Below are 20,123 nucleotides of genomic sequence, written 5' to 3'. Positions count from 1 at the left end.
TATTAGTCTGGAAGGCACCACCACCTATTGGAAGCCTAACTCATTCTTTTTGGATGCCAAAGAGAACATTTAAGGGGTCAGCTAAAGTTATTGAAATGCAAAGAAACTTCTCTGACTAGTTCAGCTATCTCCTCTGTTAGATTCCAACCCTCACTGGGTACAGGACCCCAATAACTGGAAGGGTCTAAGGGCCTTATCCAGGCAGGACCCCCAAAATCCAGAACGTCACTGATAACTGCAGTCCCTCAGCCATCGACATATACTGGTGTCATGCACAGACTCATTATCTTATTCAGACCTGCCCCCTATCTCTCTATTTAATTTACACCACCAGGTGCCATAGAAAAGCACTAGATATATCAAGAGATCCAACGCACCCTGGTCACCATTTCTTTCAGCTCCTGCCATCGGGATGGAGATATAGAACTATGCAGGCAAGAACGAGCCGTCTCAGGAACAGTTTCTTCTCTAGAGCAATTTTGGCCTTAAATGGAAAGCCCGGACTTTGAAGTCATCTTATTTTACTTGTTATTTTGTAGTATATTTACTGTTTTTAATTAGCTTTTTGTAATTTTGGATTATGCGGAATGCTTTATGACCATATCATTCAGAGAGTTAGGGAAATTAATCATCTTATAGTGTAGTAGCACAGCACTCACATTAAAAAATGTTTAACTAATTACATATAATTTGCTGAGGGGTTTTCCCTCAAACCCACAACCAATGCTGAGAATCTCCATTTCTAATCAGCCAATGAACAGGGAATTTCTGCATCTGTGCCCGTGTACAGTGGAGCTCTGTGACATAGGGTTGCCATTTTTCAAACAGTGAAAATCCAGACAGAAAAGGCTTGTTTTATTTTGTATTTGCAGATTGAGAAGAAAAGAAAAATCATGCTCTATAACCTAAGGCACACAAGCAATCTGTAGATATTGACAACTCAAGAAATGCCCATTACATAGTACAGCCAGACTTTTTTGGTTATGACTACTGAAGGTATATTAGCACTCTTCCCAGCTGAATCCATTCTCTCCTCCAACTGAAATCATATGAAGATTGCTGTTCATTCAAAATAAAAATAGCAGGAATAAATCAGCTACAAAAATGTCCACTGAAAATACCAGTGTTGTGTCTGAATTTATCTTTGTGGGATTTGCAGATGTACCAGAACTGAAGATTCCCATCTTCACATTGTTGCTGCTAATCTATGTTATCACTGTGGTGGGCAACCTAGGGATGATTTTGCTCATCAGAATGGACTCTCAGCTTCACACCCCCATGTACTTTTTCCTCAGTAATCTGGCTTTCTTAGATTTTTGCTATTCCTCCAACATCACACCCAAAGCCTTAAGAACTTTGCTATCAGAGAGGAGAACCATTTCTTTCCTGGGTTGCCTCATCCAAGTGTATTTCTTTGTTGCTCTGGTAAGTACCGAATGCATTCTTTTTGGGCTGATGGCTTATGACCGCTACGTGGCCATCTGCAACCCTTTGTTGTACATATCAATCATGTCACACACCCGATGCGTCAAGATGGCTGGCGGAGCCTTCACAGCCGGCTTCTTGAACTCAATCATTCATACCACTTTGGTAGGTACTTTGTCTTTTTGCCAGTCTAATGAAATCAACCATTTCTTCTGTGATATCCCCCCACTATTCAAGCTCTCATGTTCTGATACATCCATAGCTGAAGCACTAGTCTCCATTTGTGCTGGAATCAATATGTTATGCTCTCTCTTGATAATCCTGAGTTCTTACCTGTACATCCTTTTCACGGTGCTCCAGATGAAGTCAGCCAAGGGCCGCAAGAAAGCCCTTTCCACCTGCATCTCCCACCTGATTGCTGTGATCATATTCTATGGAACTACTGCATATGTTTACTTACAACCTAGTTCCAACTATTCAGAGGATCAGAATAAAGTTGTGTCATTGTTCTATTCCTTTGTCATCCCAATGCTCAACCCCTTAATTTACAGTCTGAGGAACAAGGAGGTAAAGGAGGCATTGAAGAGAGTGATGGAGAAGAATGCATTTTCACATTTACTATGAAATATTATATCTACAGACTGTCAAATTAATTAGATTGCACCCTAGATTTTATTCAAGTACTCTAGCCTGGTTATGTAAAGTACTTAAGCATGTTCTTCATTTAAACAGATCTGTAATCCAACAGAACTGTCTAGGTTCTTTGCCATATTTTTGAACATTTTAGAGAACATATGGATCCCCATTGTATTTGGAGTTGAGAGTCAAGTATTCACCCTGATACAATGAGCACTGAGCTATTAGAAAACACTCCCAAAAAGAGGCCCTCAACATTTGCAAGAAAGGAGCAATGCAAAAATGGTGGTAGAGCTGAATGCATGTGTTCCCAAATTAGCCTAAAATGGGTGGGAAACCTGGGGTCCTCCAGATTCCTTTGGACTCTGATTTCCTTCATCCACACCAGGCATAAATCCTTCTGGACCATAAGGGGAAGGAACAAAGAACATTGTTCTGTGTGGTTCAGCTACTTCCTGAAATACAAGGTGGTGCTGGGTACGGTCTCCCTAAAATGTGACCTTTGACAGGTAGGCACTGAATGGTTGTATCCTGTCGCCCATGCTTTTGACATCCACCTGAAGACGTCACCTGTAGTTTGGTGGTGGAATGTCATCACAATGCCCAGCTCTTACTTATTGCTTCCACACTTCAATCCTGGGGAGGCACTGCAAATTCTAAACTTTTTCTACTTTTGGAATAAAATCAATTGAAATGTAATCAAGGTAGGACAGAAGCGATCTTGGTTGGCCATTTTAATGATCTTGGAGGAAGTACACAGACTTTTCTCAACTGGGTATGCAGAAGTGCTCTTATATTCAGAAAGTTAGAATATACATTTCTAAAAGAATCTGAAGAACTAGGGTGGTTGGTTTCATACCTCACGTGGTAGTACAAGCATTTATCTGCAGGGCTAGAGGGATATGGAAGGAGTTTATACTACTGTATGTGAAGAAGCAGCTGGGCTGAGTTTATCCTTGCCTTGGAAATGTGGTCTGTGTTGCTTGCAAGCTCAATCAATAAAGATTTGTCAGTTAATGGTCTACCTGTTAGCTGGTCCAATAAAATGGAAATGAAAACTTCTGAGTCTCTGGATCTTTCTTATTCCTTGGAGATTAAGTTCCCTGATAAAAAAAAAATGTATGCTCCAATTAGTATAAAAGTGTTTGTTCCCATATGAATACTTGCAAAAGGAATTTAAGACATAGTGGCAGAAAGGTATAGTTCTTTTGCTAACCTCAGCAGATGGGGTAGGCCTGACCCTGAATGAATTCAGTCACACACTCTTTGCTTACTAGGACGATAACTTTATTGAGGACTTAAATGTAGATTGTTGCTGAATCAGTGAGTCACAGAAAGAAAACACTTCTGAAGGTTGGTGGGGGGCACTTCCACTGTCAAGTGACTTTCTTCGTAGTCATACAGGTAGGTAGTTTCTGATCCCATCAAGTTACAGGTGTTCTCTCATTATAGCCCCTTTACAGTGCTTATGACTGGGGATATGAATGGTGGCTTTGTGTGTATGTGTGTGTCTATACTTTCTCTGTGTGTGACACACACACATATATATGGAAGAGTGTGTGCATGAGAGAATGGGTTGTGTATTTTTAGGGATGGGTGAGTACTGCTTGATGTGTGAATGTGGTATTTGAGTAGTTAGAATGTGAGATGTGGGGGGAGGGGGAGGAGAGTGAATAGTGTATATATGTGAAATGGGAGCCCTACAGTGAAGGTATCAGATGGAATCATCCTCCAAAGAATTCTTAATACTCTTCCATGTCACCCCAATCTCCAAGTGGTGGGAGATTTTAGGGGTTCCAGCCCTTTTACAGGTTATGTTTTCTTGGAATGAAGCTGAGCGAAGACTGTGTTGCATTTAAGATATCTAGTTTCATTCAGACACACACAGTATATATACAACCTGAGCATAGGATGGAGTGGCTCACAGCATAAACACCCCAACAGATCTTGTTTCTCTATTAGTCCGAGCTTTGGATATAGCACAGTTCAAGCATGTCTCTGTTTCTCCAGCTTCCAGCCTGCTTCCAGCTCAGTTCACACCCATCCACCAGGCTATTGTTTTCCCATCTAGCAGCTAGACGAGTGCAAGTGGATGAAAGGCCCACTTATTAGTCTGGAAGGCACCACCTATTGGAAGCCTAACTCATTCTTTTTGGATGCCAAAGAGAACATTTAAGGGGTCAGCTAAAGTTATTGAAATGCAAAGAAACTTCTCTGACTAGTTCAGCTATCTCCTCTGTTAGATTTCAACCCTCGCTGGGTACAGGACCACAATAACTGGAAGGGTCTAAAGGCCTTATCCAGATAGGACCTCCAAAATCCACAATGTCGCTGATAACTGCAGTCCCTCAGCAATTGACACATACTTGTGTCATGCACAGACTCATTATCTTATTCAGACCTGCCCCCTATCTCTCTATTTAACATTAGGGACGCAGGTAAAGGCCAATGACAAAACCCTCATCCCCCATAGTAACCATTGTTCATCCATGAGTGATGGACGTATTGCCCATCATTCATGGATCTACAACTACTTTCCTCAAGGCCATATCATTCAGAGAGTTAGGGAAATGAATCATCTTATAGTGTAGTAGCACAGCACTCATGTAAAAAATGTTTAACTAATTACATATAATTTGCTGAGGGGTTTTCCCTCAAACCCACAACAAATGCTGAGAATCTCCATTTCTAATCAGCCAATGAACAGGGAATTTCTGCATCTGTGCCCGTGTACAGTGGAGCTCTGTGACATAGGGTTGCCATTTTTCAAACAGTGAAAATCCAGACAGAAAAGGCTTGTTTTATTTTGTATTTGCAGATTGAGAAGAAAAGGAAAATCATGCTCTATAACCTAAGGCACACAAGCAATCTGTAGATATTGACAACTCAAGAAATGCCCATTACTTAGTACAGCCAGACTTTTTTGGTTATGACTACTGAAGGTATATCAGCACTCTTCCCAGCTGAATCCATTCTCTCCTCCAACTGAAATCACATGAAGATCCATGTTCATTCAAAATAAAAATAGCAGGAATAAATCAGCTACAAAAATGTCTACAGAAAATACCAGTGTTGTATCAGAATTTATCTTTGTGGGAATTGTAGATGTACCAGAACTGAAGATTCCCATCTTCACATTGTTGCTGCTGATCTATGTTATCACTGTGGTGGGCAACCTAGGGATGATTTTGCTGATCAGAATGGACTCTCAGCTTCACACCCCCATGTACTTTTTCCTCAGTAATCTGGCTTTCTTAGATTTTTGCTATTCCTCCAACATCACCCCCAAAGCCTTAAGAAATTTCCTGTCAGAGAGGAGAACCATTTCTTTCCTGGGATGCTTCATCCAACTGTATTTCTTTGTTGCTCTGGCAAGTACAGAGTTCATGCTTTTTGGGCTGATGGCTTATGACCGCTATGTGGCCATCTGCAACCCTTTGTTGTACACATCAATCATGTCACACACACGATGCGTCAAGATGGCTGGCGGAGCCTTCACAGCCGGCTTCTTAAACTCAATCATTCATACAACTTTGGTAGGTACTTTGTCTTTTTGCCAGTCTAATGAAATCAACCATTTCTTCTGTGAAATCCCCCCACTACTCAAGCTCTCATGTTCTGATACATCCATAGCTGAAGCACTAGTTTTCATTTGTGCTGGAATCAATATGTTAGGCTCTCTCTTGATAATCCTGAGTTCTTACCTGTACATCCTTTTCACGGTGCTGCAGATGAAGTCAGCCAAGGGCCGCAAGAAAGCCTTTTCCACCTGCATCTCCCACCTGATTGCTGTGATCATATTCTATGGAACTACTATATATGTTTACTTACAACCTAGTTCCAACTATTCAGAGGATCAGAATAAAGTTGTGTCAATGTTCTATTCCTTTGTCATCCCAATGCTCAACCCCTTAATTTACAGTCTGAGGAACAAGGAGGTGAAGGAGGCAATGAAGAGAGTGATGGAGAAGAATGCATTTTCACATTTACTATAAAATATTATATCAACAGACTGTCAAATTAATTAGATTGCACCCTAGATTTTATTCAAGTACTCTTGCCTGGTTATGTAAAGTACTTAAGCATGTTCTTCATTTAAACAGATCTGTAATCCAACAGAACTGTCGAGGTTCTTTGCCATATTTTTTGAACATTTTAGAGAACATATGGATCCCCAATGTATTTGGAGTTGATACTCAAGTATTCACCCTGATACAATGAGCATTGAGCTAGTAGAAAACACTTCCAAAAAGAGGCCCTCAACATTTGCAAGAAAGGAGCAATGCAAAAATGGTGGTAGAGCTTAATGCATGTGTTCCCAAATTAGCCTAAAATGGGTGGGAAACCTGGGGTCCTCCAGATTCCTTTGGACTCTGATTTCCTTCATCCACACCCAGCATAAATCCTTCTGGACCATAAGGGGGAGAAAGAAAAAACATTGTTCTGTGTGGTTCAGCTACTTCCTGAAATACAAGGTGGTGCTGGGTACTGTCTCCCTAAAATGTGACCTTTGACAGGTAGGCACTGAATGGTTGTATCCTGTCACCCATGCTTTTGGCATCCACCTGAAGACGTCACCTGTAGTTTGGTGGTGGAATGTCATCACAATGCTGATGACACCCAGCTCTTACTTATTGCTTCCACACTTCAATCCTGGGGAGGCACTGCAAATTCTAAACTTTTTATACTTTCGGAATAACATCAATTGAAATGTAATCAAGGTAGGACAGAAGCGATCTTGGTTGCCCATTTTAATGATGTTGGAGGAAGTACACAGACTTTTCTCAACTGGGTATGCAGAGGTGCCCTTATATTTAGAAAGATAGAATATACATTTCTGAAAGAATCTGAAGAACTAGGGTGGTTGGTTTCATACCTCACGTGGTAGTACAAGCATTTATCTGCAGGGCTAGAGTGATATGGAAGGAGTTTATACTACTGTATGTGAAGATGCAGCTGAGCTGAGTTTATCCTTGCCTTATAATAATCATAATAATAATTTATTATTTTTACCCCGCCCATCTGGCTGGGTTTCCCCAGCCACTCTGGGCGGCTTACAACAGAAAAATGAAATAAAATAATTAAACATTAAAAGCCTCCCTAAACAGGGCTGCCTTCAGATGTCTTCTAAAAATCTGGTAGCTGTTTTACTCTTTGACATCTGATGGGAGGGCGTTCCACAGGGTAGGCACCGCCACCGAGAAGGCCCTCTGCCTGGTTCCCTGCAACTTGGCTTCTCGCAACGAGGGAACCGGCAGAAGGCCCTCGGTACTGGACTTCAGTGTACGGGCAGAATGATGGGGGTGGAGACGCTCCTTCAGGTATACTGCACCGAGGCCATTTAGGGCTTTAAAGGTCAGCACCAACACTTTGAATTGTGCTTGGAAACGTACTGGGAGCCAATGTAGATCTTTCAAGACCGGTGTTATGTCGTCTCGGCGGCCGCTCCCAGTCACCAGTCTAGCTGCCACATTCTGGATTTGTTGTAGTTTCTCGGTCACCTTCAAAGGTAGTCCCATGTAGAGCGCATTGCAGTAGTCCAAGCGGGAGATAACCAGAGCATGCACCACTCTGGCGAGACAGTCTGCAGGCAGGTAGGGTCTCAGCCTGCGTACCAGATGGAGCTGATAGACAGCTGCCCTGGACACAGAATTGACCTGTGCCTCCATGGACAGCTGTGAGTCCAGAATGACTCCCAGGCTGCACACCCGGTCCTTCAGGGGCACAGTTACCTCATTCAGGACCAAGGAGTCCTCCACACCTGCCCGCCCCTGTCCCCCACCAACAGTACTTCTGTCTTGTCAGGATTCAACCTCAATCTGTTAGCTGCCATCCATCCTCCAACCGCCTCCAGGCACTCACACAGGACCTTCACCGCCTTCACTGGATCTGATTTGAAAGACAGGTAGAGCTGGGTATCATCCGCATACTGATGAACACCCAGCCCAAACCCCCTGATGATCTCTCCCAGCAGCTGCATGTAGATGTTAAAGAGCATGGGGGAGATGACAGAGCCCTGAGGCACCCCACAAGTGAGAGCCCAGGGGTCTGAACACTCATCCCCCACCACCACTTTCTGAACGCGGCCCAGGAAATGCCTTGGAAATGTGGTCTGTGTTGCTTGCAAGCTCAATCAATAAAGTTTTGTCAGTTAATGGTCTACCTGTTAGCTGGTCCAATAAAATGGAAATGAAAACTTCTGAGTCTCTGGATCTTTCTTATTCCTTGGAGATTAAGTTCCCTGATAAAAAAAAAATGTATGTGCCAATTAGTATAAAAGTGTTTGTTCCCATATGAATACTTGCAAAAGGAATTTAAGACATAGTGGCAGAATGATATCGTTCTTTTGCTTACCTCAGCAGATGGGGTAGACCTGACCCTGAATGAATTCAGTCACACACTCTTTGCTTACTAGGACGATAACTTTATTGAGGACTTAAATGTACATTGTTGCTGAATCAGTGAGTCACAGAAAGAAAACACTTCTGAAGGTTGGGGGGGGGGCACTTCCACTGTCAAGTGACTTTCTTCGTAGTCATACAGGTAGGTAGTTTCTCATCCCATCAAGTTACAGGTGTTCTCTCATTATAGCCCCTTTACAGTGCTTCTGACTGGGGATATGAATGGTGGCTTTGTGTGTATGTGTGTGTATATACTTTCTCTGTGTGTGGCACACACACGCATATATATGAAAGAGAGAGAATGGGTTGTGTATTTTTAGGGATGGGTGAGTACTGCTTGATGTGTGAATGGGGTATTTGAGTAGTTAGAATGTGAGATGTGGGGGGAGGGGGAGGAGAGTGAATAGTGTATATATGGGAAATGGGAGCCCTACAGTGAAGGTATCAGATGGAATCATCCTCCAAAGAATTGTTAATACTCTTCCATGTCACCCCAGTCTCCAAGTGGTGGGAGATTTTAGGGGTTCCAGCACTTTTTCAGGGTATGTTTTCTTGGAATGAGGCTGAGCGAAGACTGTGTTGCATTTAAGATATCTAGTTTCATTTAGACACACACAGTATATATATATACAACCTGAGCATAGGATGGAGTGGCTCACAGCATAAACACCCCAACAGATCTTGTTTCTCTATTAGTCCGAGCTTTGGATATAGCACAGTTCAAGCATGTCTCTGTTTCTCCAGCTTCCAGCCTGCTTCCAGCTCAGTTCACACCCATCCACCAGGCTATTGTTTTCCTATCTAGCAGCTAGACGAGTGCAAGTGGATGAAAGGCCCACTTATTAGTCTGGAAGGCACCACCACCTATTGGAACCCTAGCTCATTCTTTTTGGATGCCAAAGAGAACATTTAAGGGGTCAGCTAAAGTTATTGCAATGCAAAGAAACTTCTCTGACTAGTTCAGCTATCTCCTCTGTTAGATTCCAACCCTCACTGGGTACAGGACCCCAATAACTGGAAGGGTCTAAAGGCCTTATCCAGGCAGGACCTCCAAAATCCACAACGTCACTGATAACTGCAGTCCCTCAGCAATTGACACATACTTGTGTCATGCACAGACTCATTATCTTATTAAGACCTGACCCCTATCTCTCTATTTAACATTAGGGATGCAGGTAAAGGCCAATGACAAATCCCTCATCCCCCATAGTTCAACCATGAGTGATGGACGTATTGCTCATCATTCATGGATGGATAACTACTTTCCTCAGGGCCATATCATTCAGAGAGTTAGGGAAATGAATCATCTTATGGTGAAGTACCCCAGCACTCACATAAAAAAAGTGTAACTATTTACATATAATTTGCTGAGGGTTTTTCTTTAAAAAAAAACCAATCCTGAGACTCTCCATTTCTAATCACTGAATGAACAGGGAAGTTGGGAATTTCTGGATCTGTGCCCGTGTGCAGTGGAGCTGCCATTTTTCAAACAGTGAAAATCCAGACAGAAAAGGCTTATTTTATTTTTTTATTTGCAGATTGAGAAGAAAAGAAACATCATGGTCTGCAACCTAAGGCACACAAGCAGTCTGTACATATTGACAACCCAAGAAATGCAGCCAGACTTTTTTGGTTATGACTACTGAAGGTATATCAGCACTCTTCCCAGCTGAATCCATTCTCTCCTCCAACTGAAATCACATGAAGATCCATGTTCATTCAAAATAAAAATAGCAGGAATAAATCAGCTACAAAAATGTCTACTGAAAATACCAGTGTTGTATCAGAATTTATCTTTGTGGGATTTGCAGATGAACCAGAACTGAAGATTCCCATCTTCACATTGTTGCTGCTGATCTATGGTATCACTGTGGTGGGCAACCTAGGGATGATTTTGCTGATCAGAATGGACTCTCGGCTTCACACCCCCATGTACTTTTTCCTCAGTAATCTGGCTTTCTTAGATTTTTGCTATTCCTCCAACATCACCCCCAAAGCCTTAAGAACTTTGCTATCAGAGAGGAGAACTATTTCTTTCCTGGGTTGCCTCATCCAACTGTATTTCTTTGTTGCTCTGGTAAGTACAGAATGCATTCTTTTTGGGCTGATGGCTTATGACCGCTACGTGGCCATCTGCAACCCTTTGTTGTACACATCAATCATGTCACACACCCGATGCATCAAGATGGCTGGTGGAGCCTTCACAGCCGGCTTCTTAAACTCAATCATTCATACCACTTTGGTTGGTACTTTGTCTTTTTGCCAGTCTAATGAAATCAACCACTTCTTCTGTGAAATCCCCCCACTACTCAAGCTCTCATGTTCTGATACATCCATAGCTGAAGCACTAGTCTTCATTTGTGCTGGAATCAGTATATTGGGCTCTCTTCTGATAATACTGAGCTCCTACATGTACATCCTTTTCACAGTGCTCCAGATGAAATCAGTCAAGGGCCGCAAGAATGCCTTTTCCACCTGCTTCTCCCACCTGATTGCTGTGATTATATTCTATGGAACTGGCCTATTTATATATTTACAGCCCAGTTCCAACTATTCTGAGGATCAGAATAAAATGGTCTCTCTATTTTATTCCTTTGTCATCCCAATGCTTAACCCCTTAATCTACAGTCTGAGGAACAAGGAGGTGAAGGAGGCAATGAAGAGAGTAACAGGTAAAAGCGCATCTTCTCACTTACTATAGCTTGCTGCTTTAAAAGGTTTTCAAGCCATATGGATTACCTTTTTTGTATGTAATTTTTATTATATTTTCTGTTTTACAATTTAAAATACTCATTTTTACATACTTAAAATATCAATGACTTTCCTTCTTCTCTTTCCCTGATTCAATACATATCATAAATCCCTGCATATTTTAAAAAATACTATACCATTCAGTATTCCATTATTGCTTCCATCACAACTATTTACACTGTTGAATTTATCTTAATGCTGTCAACGTTTTCAGCTGTACACAATTATTTCCCATATATTCAATAAACGTTTTCCAATTTTCTCTAAACATGTGTTCTTCTTGTTCTCTTATTCTATTTTGGGGCTAACAAAACACGGGCAGCAGTAGTAGCATACATAAATAACCTTTTTTGACACCTGGGTATTTCAATCTGAATTATCCCCAACCGAAAGGACTCTGTTTTTTGGGGGGGCGGGTACTTTTAGACATTTTTCTCAATTCATTATGGATCATTTCCCAATACTATTTTACCCTTTTACAAATCCCTCCATCTCCTTGCATCTCCAGCACTTATCTGATTCAGTCTTATACATTTTAGCAACCCTACTTGGAGTTAGATACTATCTGTAAATCATTTTCAAGTAATTATCCTTCACAGAATAACATGCTGTAAACTTCAAATCACTTTTTCCTAGTTTTTCCCAGAGGTTAAAATCATTTTTGTCCTATATCTATTGCCCAGTGTGTCATAGAGGCTTTAACATGCATGTCTTTTGTTTCCCAGTTTAATAACATATTATATAATTTGTACAAAAGTTTCTCTTTGTTTTGTAGAAGATCTTTTTCAGATTGTGAGCTTTGGTCCGAAAAACATTTTTTTTCTATCTAATTTAAACATTTCATGTAACTGATGGTATTGTAACCAATCCGTAACATGGCTCCTTACATTTTCCACTGATTTCAGTTTGGGTCTCACCCCACCCCACCCAACCCCCTGTAAACTAAAGCAATTCCCTGTAAGTTACCCACCAATATGGATTACCTTTTAGATATTTTCAAGTATTCAAGTGACATGGGGTACTTAAGTACTTAACTTCCATTTAAGTGAATCTGTAATCTTCTAGAAGTATTTGCTATGTCCTCAAGGCTAGATACACACACACACACACACACACACACACACACACAGCATACTTGCTCTTTTAGGGGGAGTGCAACCCTACCAAGGTCAGGCATTCTTAGACTGGGAACTACTCACCCACAGCACCTCCATCTCCCAAGTGGCCAGCATTCATCTCACCACTGTATTCAGGCACCGTTCCAGGGTTTGCCTGGCCTCTGCTTATTAAGAAGTTAAGAAGAAATTGAGCCTGATGTCATCAGCACACTGATCTGACCTTGCCCCAAATCTCCTAATGATGGGTCCCAGTGTCATCATATAGATATCAAATAGCACTGGGTATACAACAGTGCCCCAGCAGCACTCCAAAGCACAATTGCCAGGGTGCTGAAAAGCACTTCCCCAATGTTACTGGACTTGACCATGTAGGTAGAACAAGAACTGCTGGGACACAGTGCCTTCAATTCCCATCCCACAGACCAGCCCAAGGTGGAAGAATCCAAGGTCATAGAAAGACAGAGATGCAGGAGAAAGCTTGAACTTCCCATGTCCCACTCTTGGTAAAGGTCATCCATCAGAGCAACCAAGACTAGCTCCATCTCGTGGCCAGGTCTGGACCCAGATTAGAATGATCTAGATCAGGCATGTCAAACCCGCGGCCCTCCAGATGTTTTGGCCTACAACTCCCATGATCCCTAGCTTGCAGGACCAGTGGTTGGGGAAGATGGGAATTGTAGTCCAAAACATCTGGAGGGCCGCAGGTTTGACATGCCTGATCTAGATAATGCATGACATTCAAAATGTCTGCACTTCCTCTCTTGACCACTTGCCCAAGGAAGGAGGTAGGTTGCCTTCTGTCCCTTTCTTGCTGTCTTCCAGGACTACAAAGGGCTTGAAGAAGCAGGCACAGCAGCAACTTCTGTGTAGGAGAAGTCGCAGGTTACTTGTGTGTGCGTCATCAGATGACGGGAACATAAGTTTGAGAGAGGCATGGCCGTGCTGTTGCTCCAACAGTCCAGCTTGGAGCACAAATCTGAGGAGAGGATGGAAGCTACTTAGGCACCGGAAGCGGGTGTGTTTAGTGCACCTTAGGAGCTACCGTGTGTGCTTTGTCAAGAAAGAATTAAACTACCATCCATTTGTCATCTTGAGGCTGGGTGTGCTCAGGTCACCTGCCACATGGGAGGCATGCTTCTGTGTACTAACCAGTGTTGGGTTGACTTCAAAATAAGAATTGCACCATTTGTGCTCTAGTCTTCATCTGGCTTGTTTCATAGCCTGCAGCTCACCAGAATACCCCGGAGTCACTTGGGTTCCACAATGCTGGAGTGGACATTTAGCAGTGACTCTATCAACCACCCGTCTCATCTTGCCATTCCACAGCGAGACCATGATCGACAACTTTCTCCACTGGAAAGCCTGACAGAGCATTCAGGAATCCAACAGGTTCCATCAGTCTCTGGGGGTGAGCTACCCAATGAGTTCCACCACCCTTGCAGCGAGGAACATCTGCCACCACTCCAATCTAGGCCAGAAGCAAACTTCACTTGGAGAATGCTGGACAGTGGGGCCAAGATGCCTGCGTCACATTCACATATCTGAAGTCCACATTTATTTATTTATTACCCACCCTTCACCCTAAGCTTCCAGGGTGGGTTACCACATTAAAGCACAACATCATTTTTAAAAAATTAGAATCATAAATATAAGGTGGGTCCTGAAAACATACACCTCGAGTTTCAAAGGCCAGGGTAAAGAAGTACGACATCAGCATTCTCCAGAAGTTGTAAAATGAAGGTGCCAGACACACCTCTGTGTGTCTCCCTCTGTGAGGAGGGAGTTCCACAAATTAAGAGGCTGCCACAGAGAATGCCACCACCGCCTGAGCTTCTGAGAGCAGAGGAACTACCAAGAGGGCTTCCTCTGCTGATCTCAGCACTTGAGAGGGTCTTTAGGGAAGGAGACGGTTTTTCAGGTATTTGGCACCTGAGCCATTTAGGGCCGTTTTCCTGTAGTGGAAACAAGGGAGAGCATTTCAAAAGCTTTTCTGAGCACTGGTTAATATGAGCACTGGTGTTTCCATCCTAAAATCTTAGGACACCAACCTTCATTGATTCATATTTTACCCCTGCAGTATCGTGATATACCTGTAACTCTTTGGTTTGGACATGCAACAGTTCCTTTCCCCCTGGGCCCTTCCCCAGCTTCCATCAAGTTCTCCAGGGACTTGGTCTCAACAGCATGATGATTAACGCAAACCTTCAAAAGCAACAGTTCCTGCAATGAGACAATGAATAATCCATTACGTGCTTCACAGGTAAGTTGCCACAAATGAGAACCATTTAAGGAGAATTTGACCTGAATATGGTAATTTTTGCTATCTTAGGAGCTGCAAATTGCTGTCTTCCTTGATACAGACACTATTCTGCATAAAGGCTTCACAAAGGCACCTTACTGTATTTTCTTATACATGGTTTTCTGAGCTCAAATTGCGTTAATTCATCAAATTATTGCTTTCCTTAAAAAATGTCAGGAAAGCACAACCTCCAAAAGTAAGAAAACTTGTTTTATTATAATCTGCATAGGATGAAAAGAAACTATACAATATTATAAGTGATCTGCTCTTTCCAATAATGTTATGAAGGCACTTAGGTGTTCTGTTTGTACTGCTTTTGCATTTTACTGCTTTTGCATATACTACTTCGGGTATTTTTTAAAAAATAAGCCAGTGGTTATTCCATAAATAGACATCTATTGGCAGCAAGTTGTTCTGAGCAGTCAGTAAACACACACAGGGACAACTTATTTCTAAGCATGTTGACTGTTATGCAGTGATATTTTTGGTTTAATTTCAGTTAGGGTTCATGAGGTTGAAACCCTGTAAAATATTTTAATGCCAAGGCTCAACTCTGAGAATAAAGAAGATACGGTAGCTCTGAGCACATGCAAAGTGTCATTTATCATCAAAGAGAGAAGGCAAATTTAGGTGTGGCCCCCAGATCAGCACGTGAGGTTTCTAATTACACTTGAGCCATAGCATTTACAAATTAACCATTAAGGGTACTTTTACACACCCTAGCCATAGTTTACACCACAATCAGAGTTCTGTAGATCCCCTTTGTGAAATGCGCAATAAAGCTGTGGCCCCAGTTACTAAACTAATAGTGGCTCCCCTTTGCACTTGCACAGCATTAACCTCCTCATTGCCTCCCAGGGGTCAGCAAACATTTTCAGCAGGGGGCCGCTCCACTGTCCCTCATATCATGTGGGGGGCCGGACTATATTTTGAAAAAATATATATGAATGAATTCCTATGCCCCACAAATAACCCAGAGATGCATTTTAAATAAAAGGACACATTCTACTCATGTAAAAACATGCTGATTCCCAGACCGTCCACAGGCCGGATTTAGAAGGCGATTGGGCCGCATCCGGCCCCCGAGCCTTAGTTTGGGAACCCCTGCCTGACTCCTAGTAAGCAGCAGCTCTGCTGATAGGAGGCCAGGAGCATGGGCACTGCCCCTCCTCACCAGACACTATTGGTTAGGCAGCCTCAGGAACCATCATGTGAGCCATTTCTGGCTGAGAACCAGATAGCCCTTCAAAGAGAGGGCATCTTAAAAAAAAAAATATTCTCTGCAAAGTTCTCTGCAAAGGGCCCTCCCACACTGCTCCTTTAAGCAACTGCAACCACATCCAAAATGTTCTCACAAGGGTAATATTTATCGTTGTTTGTTGTTTTTGTTTATTTAATTTTGCCATTAATCACACACTTCCCTATAAAATATACAAGGCAGCTTTTGAGAATATTTACTCTCCTTCTTCTAGTATCAAGAGAGAGGCAGAGGAAACCACTGTCTAAAACCATTTCATTTTCATTGTCCCCATAGCTCATTCTTCTTCTTGATTCACCTACCATAGATCTAAATGCAATGAAACAAAAACGGGAGGAAATGGCCAAGGGGAATTTCACTGCAGTGACTGAGTTCATTCTCCTTGGTTTCACAGATCGTCAGGGGATCAAGGCCATCCTCTTTGTGCTCTTCCTGGCCATCTATCTGGTCACCTTGGTGGGGAACTTTGGCATCATCACATTAATCTGGACCAGTCCCTCTCTGCACAGTCCCATGTACTTTTTCCTGAACAACCTGGCTTTCCTGGACCTCAGTTATTCCTCTGCCATTACTCCCAAGATGCTGGCCAACTTCGTAGCAGAGAGGAAGAGCATTTCATTTGCAGGATGCATTGTGCAAATGTATCTGTTTGCTGCCTTTGCCGATGCAGAATGCCTCCTGTTGGCTGCCATGGCGTACGACCGCTACATGGCCATTTGTAACCCGCTGCTTTATCCAGTTCTCATGTCACGCAAGGTTTGTGTCTGGCTGGTAGCTGGCTCCTATCTCGCAGGCAGCATGACCTCACTGGTGCACACTTGTCTTACCTTCCGACTCTCCTTCTGCGGTTCCAACGTCATCAACCATTTCTTCTGCGATATCCCTCCTCTGTTGGCCCTCTCCTGCTCCAACACCCACTTCAATGAAATCCTACTCTTTGCCCTGTGTGGATCCATCCAAATGACCACTTTTGTGCTCATCATCATCTCTTATGCCTGCATCCTTTGCACCATCTTGAGGATCCCCTCAACCGATAGCCGCCACAAAGCCTTTTCCACATGCACCTCCCATTTGACAGCTGTTGCCCTTTTCTATGGCACCCTCTTATTCATGTATCTACGCCCTAGTTCCAGCTATGCCATGGACACAGACAAAATAATCTCAGTGTTTTACACGGTGGTGTTTCCCATGGTGAACCCCTTGATCTACTGCCTGAGGAACAAAGAGGTGAAGGACGCCTTGAAGAGAACGTTGGAGAGACATGCGTGCTGCTGTTAGTGATGAAATGCAGAGAAAAGGGGACACAAGCTCTTCTTAGTCCATTGTGTATAGATATACTTGTAAAGGGGTGGTCCAGAAGAATATATAAACCTGGTCAGAGCCACCTGAGTATGAAGAAGCCACACTTCTACATGGTTTGGTTCTAATATACTATGTTATTTTGATGTGGCTCAGTGGTAGAGTATCTGCATGCAGAAGATCCCAGGCTCCATCTCCAGGTGGGGCTGGGAGAGATCCCCATCTGAAATACTGGAGAGCAGCTGCCAGTCAGAGTAAAAAATACTGTGCTAGATGGACCAGTTGTCTGACTCAGGATATATAGTATCTTTCCATGATTCCTATTCTGAATGGGTGAATGTCATTTTCTCAGTGATGTATTTGTTCATCTGACACTGCAGGGGGAGGGGTTCTGAACAGGGAGAAGGAAGCACCCCCAACCTGAAACCACATTACATAAATGTGGAAACATTTTAAAACATATTCATTGATAATTGGTGTTTTCCTTTACCATTTCCCTGCACATAGGGAAAGATTTACTTGACTCTTCCTCCCATCCTCCATTATTCATTTCATCTTCCTTCTTTCTTGTCTTTTTGGCATGAAATTTGATTTGTGTTTGTTAAAGGGCTGATGTAATGTGACAAAGAAGTGGAATCTGAGGGTCCCCTAATACAGAATACAGTGGTACCTCTGGTTAAGAACTTAATTCGTTCCGGAGGTCCGTTCTTAACCTGAAACTGTTCTTAACCTGAGGTACCACTTTAGCTAATGGGCCCTCCTGCTGTCGCCAAATGATTTCTGTTCTCATCCTGAGGTAAAGTTCTTAACCCGAGGTACTACTTCCAGGTTAGCAGAGTCTATAACCTGAAGCATTTGTAACCCGAGGTACCACTGTAGTACTGACTCAATAAAAAAAGGAGTGTTTCTTCATTGCTTATTGGTGCCATCTTTCACTCTCTCTTCCCAATGAGTAAGTTGAAGCATGAGATAGAAATTGGCAGGAAACCAAGTGGCAGAAATGAGCCAATTCAACCAGTGAGCCTGAACATCAACAACAACAAAAAAAAACCAGCTTTGCTTCACTGGGAGAACAATCCTATACATGTTTCCTCATGGGTCAGCCCCACAGTTTACAACTGAGCTTACACCCATGTGATGATGGGCAAATTTGCCGATTTCAGTTTCTCATTTCTCCACACTTACAAATTGATGTAGAAGGTATAGCTGCCAAGTTTTCCCTTTTCTCGCGAGGAAGCCTATTCAGCATAAGGGAAAATCCCTTTAAAAAAGGGATAACTTGGCAGCTATGGTAGAAGGTTGTGGTTTTTTTTAATGTGAATTAGTTTTTAAAGTCCTCATGAAAATTCATCAGCATTTTAGTGTGGATTTATTCGAATATACACATAGTTGCAAAGCGATTTCCCTTAATATAATGCACATTTGTAAAAGCATTTCACCAATATATGCGATTCATGCATACCTCACCATACACACACACACACACACACACACACACACACAAACAGTGAGAGAGAGAGATTACTTGCCTGGGGAACTGCATTGCAAAATTTGCAGAAGTGTAAATTCTGAAGGATGTCTGTGTTTTGATCCTTGTGTTGTTTCAGAAAGTGCAGGTTAGTTAGATTCCCCTTTAAAGCAGATCCCCTTTAAAGGAGAACTGAATCAAATTTCTCCCCCTTCCCTACTCCTTGTGCACAGGAATACAACATGAAAGGGCCAATTCATGCTTTTAGTTGCAGAACAGATATGCTGGCAAACTCATACAATGTCAAGTAAATGAAGATTAGTGATGACCAGGCTCAGTCACTGAAACACAAATGAAATGAATTGGACTTCTTGTCCTTTTTTGTGAGCTCTCACAACCACCCTTCAAATAATTTATTATCTAAGGCTGGGTTATAACGGGGGTGTATGTGGTTTCCTCCCCTGGCAAAAATCCCACTCACCATTTGTGATTAGGGCCCCTTTTCTCCTGAGGCCATTACAGAGAGAAGTCCCAACAATTTAGGCAGGCTCCACTCATTGAGGAGGCAGTCCTTAGCTCCCTGCTCCCCATTACAGAGGCAACACTATAACTGGTGGCTACTGCTACTGAAAATGGCTGCAGCTTTACTGTGGCTCTTTTCATCAAATTGCCCGTCTCCCACCAGTAACAGTGGCAATGCCACTCTGATCTGGCTATGTGACGATGTCACCAAAAGCAAAGCAAACTAATTCAGACCTTTACTTGCTCTCCATCAGTTGTGCTTGCCCTCAGTGGGCAGCAACATCACCATTGCTAGGATGGCAAAGGGCAATTTTAAAGGGGAACAAAAATAATGGCCAAGTAACACCTGTTGGGGAGGGACACAGGTGGCGCTGTGGGTTAAACCACTGAGCCTAGGGCTTGCCGATCAGAAGGTCGGTGGTTCGAATCCCCGTGACGGGGTGAGCTCCCGTTGCTCGGTCCCGGCTCCTGCAAACCTAGCAGTTCAAAAGCACGTCAAAGTGCAAGTAGATAAATACAGCGGGAAGGTAAACGGTGTTTCCGTGTGCTGCTCTGGTTTTTGTCATGCTGGCCACATGATCTGGAAGCTGTACGCCGGCTCCCTCGGCCAATAACACGGGATGAGCGCCGCAACCCCAGAGTTGGTCACGACTGGACCTAATTGTCAGGGGGACTCCTTACAGGGACCCTCCCCCAGTCATCCTGACCAGCACTTCGCCCAGTGACAGCGCTAGCAGCAGGTCAGGAGAAGGGAATGAGGAATGGAGCGGAGTGGAGAGGGGGCTCCAAGACATGTCAGAGCCTCGGCACCGACCCAGCTGGCCAGAGGAGGAAGGACAGCGCAGCAAGGTGTCGGAGCCTCAGGAACACTCCAGCCAAAGGACGGGAGAAGGAACGCAGCCCCTTCCGGCGCCCGAATTGAGGCGCGCGCCCACACGCAGGGCTA

The 20,123-nt window shown here is 43.2% G+C and overlaps 4 protein-coding genes across 4 annotated transcripts; all 4 read left to right on the top strand.

The window, feature by feature from the left end:
- The first annotated feature begins 1,104 nt into the window (after positions 1–1,104).
- On the top strand, positions 1,105–2,049 carry LOC148687562 (olfactory receptor 5F1-like). Its single transcript, XM_060277530.2, has one exon. The coding sequence runs from the start codon at positions 1,105–1,107 to the stop codon at positions 2,047–2,049; it is 945 nt and encodes a 314-aa protein (XP_060133513.2).
- A 3,062-nt stretch (positions 2,050–5,111) lies between these two features.
- LOC132592522 (olfactory receptor 5F1-like) lies at positions 5,112–6,056 on the top strand. The gene has a single exon (XM_060277528.2). The coding sequence runs from the start codon at positions 5,112–5,114 to the stop codon at positions 6,054–6,056; it is 945 nt and encodes a 314-aa protein (XP_060133511.2).
- A 4,162-nt stretch (positions 6,057–10,218) lies between these two features.
- On the top strand, positions 10,219–11,163 carry LOC132591715 (olfactory receptor 5F1-like). The gene has a single exon (XM_060271580.2). It carries the CDS (start codon positions 10,219–10,221, stop codon positions 11,161–11,163), a length of 945 nt encoding a protein of 314 aa, XP_060127563.2.
- Positions 11,164–16,206: 5,043 nt separating this feature from the next.
- Positions 16,207–17,166, top strand: LOC118080880 (olfactory receptor 5AS1-like). Its single transcript, XM_035106906.3, has one exon. It carries the CDS (start codon positions 16,207–16,209, stop codon positions 17,164–17,166), a length of 960 nt encoding a protein of 319 aa, XP_034962797.3.
- The last annotated feature ends 2,957 nt before the right edge of the window (positions 17,167–20,123 follow it).

The sequence above is a fragment of the Zootoca vivipara genome, chromosome 1, assembly GCF_965207765.1.
Source record: "Zootoca vivipara chromosome 1, rZooViv2.hap1.1, whole genome shotgun sequence".
Classification (NCBI taxonomy): domain Eukaryota; kingdom Metazoa; phylum Chordata; class Lepidosauria; order Squamata; family Lacertidae; genus Zootoca; species Zootoca vivipara.
This window is presented reverse-complemented; position numbering and strand designations above follow the sequence as displayed.

Excerpts from the sequence above, each read along its gene's own strand:
- LOC118080880 (XM_035106906.3), top strand. The coding sequence starts at position 16,207 with ATGAAACAAAAACGGGAGGAAATGGCCAAGGGGAATTTCACTGCAGTG.
- LOC148687562 (XM_060277530.2), top strand. The coding sequence starts at position 1,105 with ATGTCCACTGAAAATACCAGTGTTGTGTCTGAATTTATCTTTGTGGGA.
- LOC132592522 (XM_060277528.2), top strand. The coding sequence starts at position 5,112 with ATGTCTACAGAAAATACCAGTGTTGTATCAGAATTTATCTTTGTGGGA.
- LOC132591715 (XM_060271580.2), top strand. The coding sequence starts at position 10,219 with ATGTCTACTGAAAATACCAGTGTTGTATCAGAATTTATCTTTGTGGGA.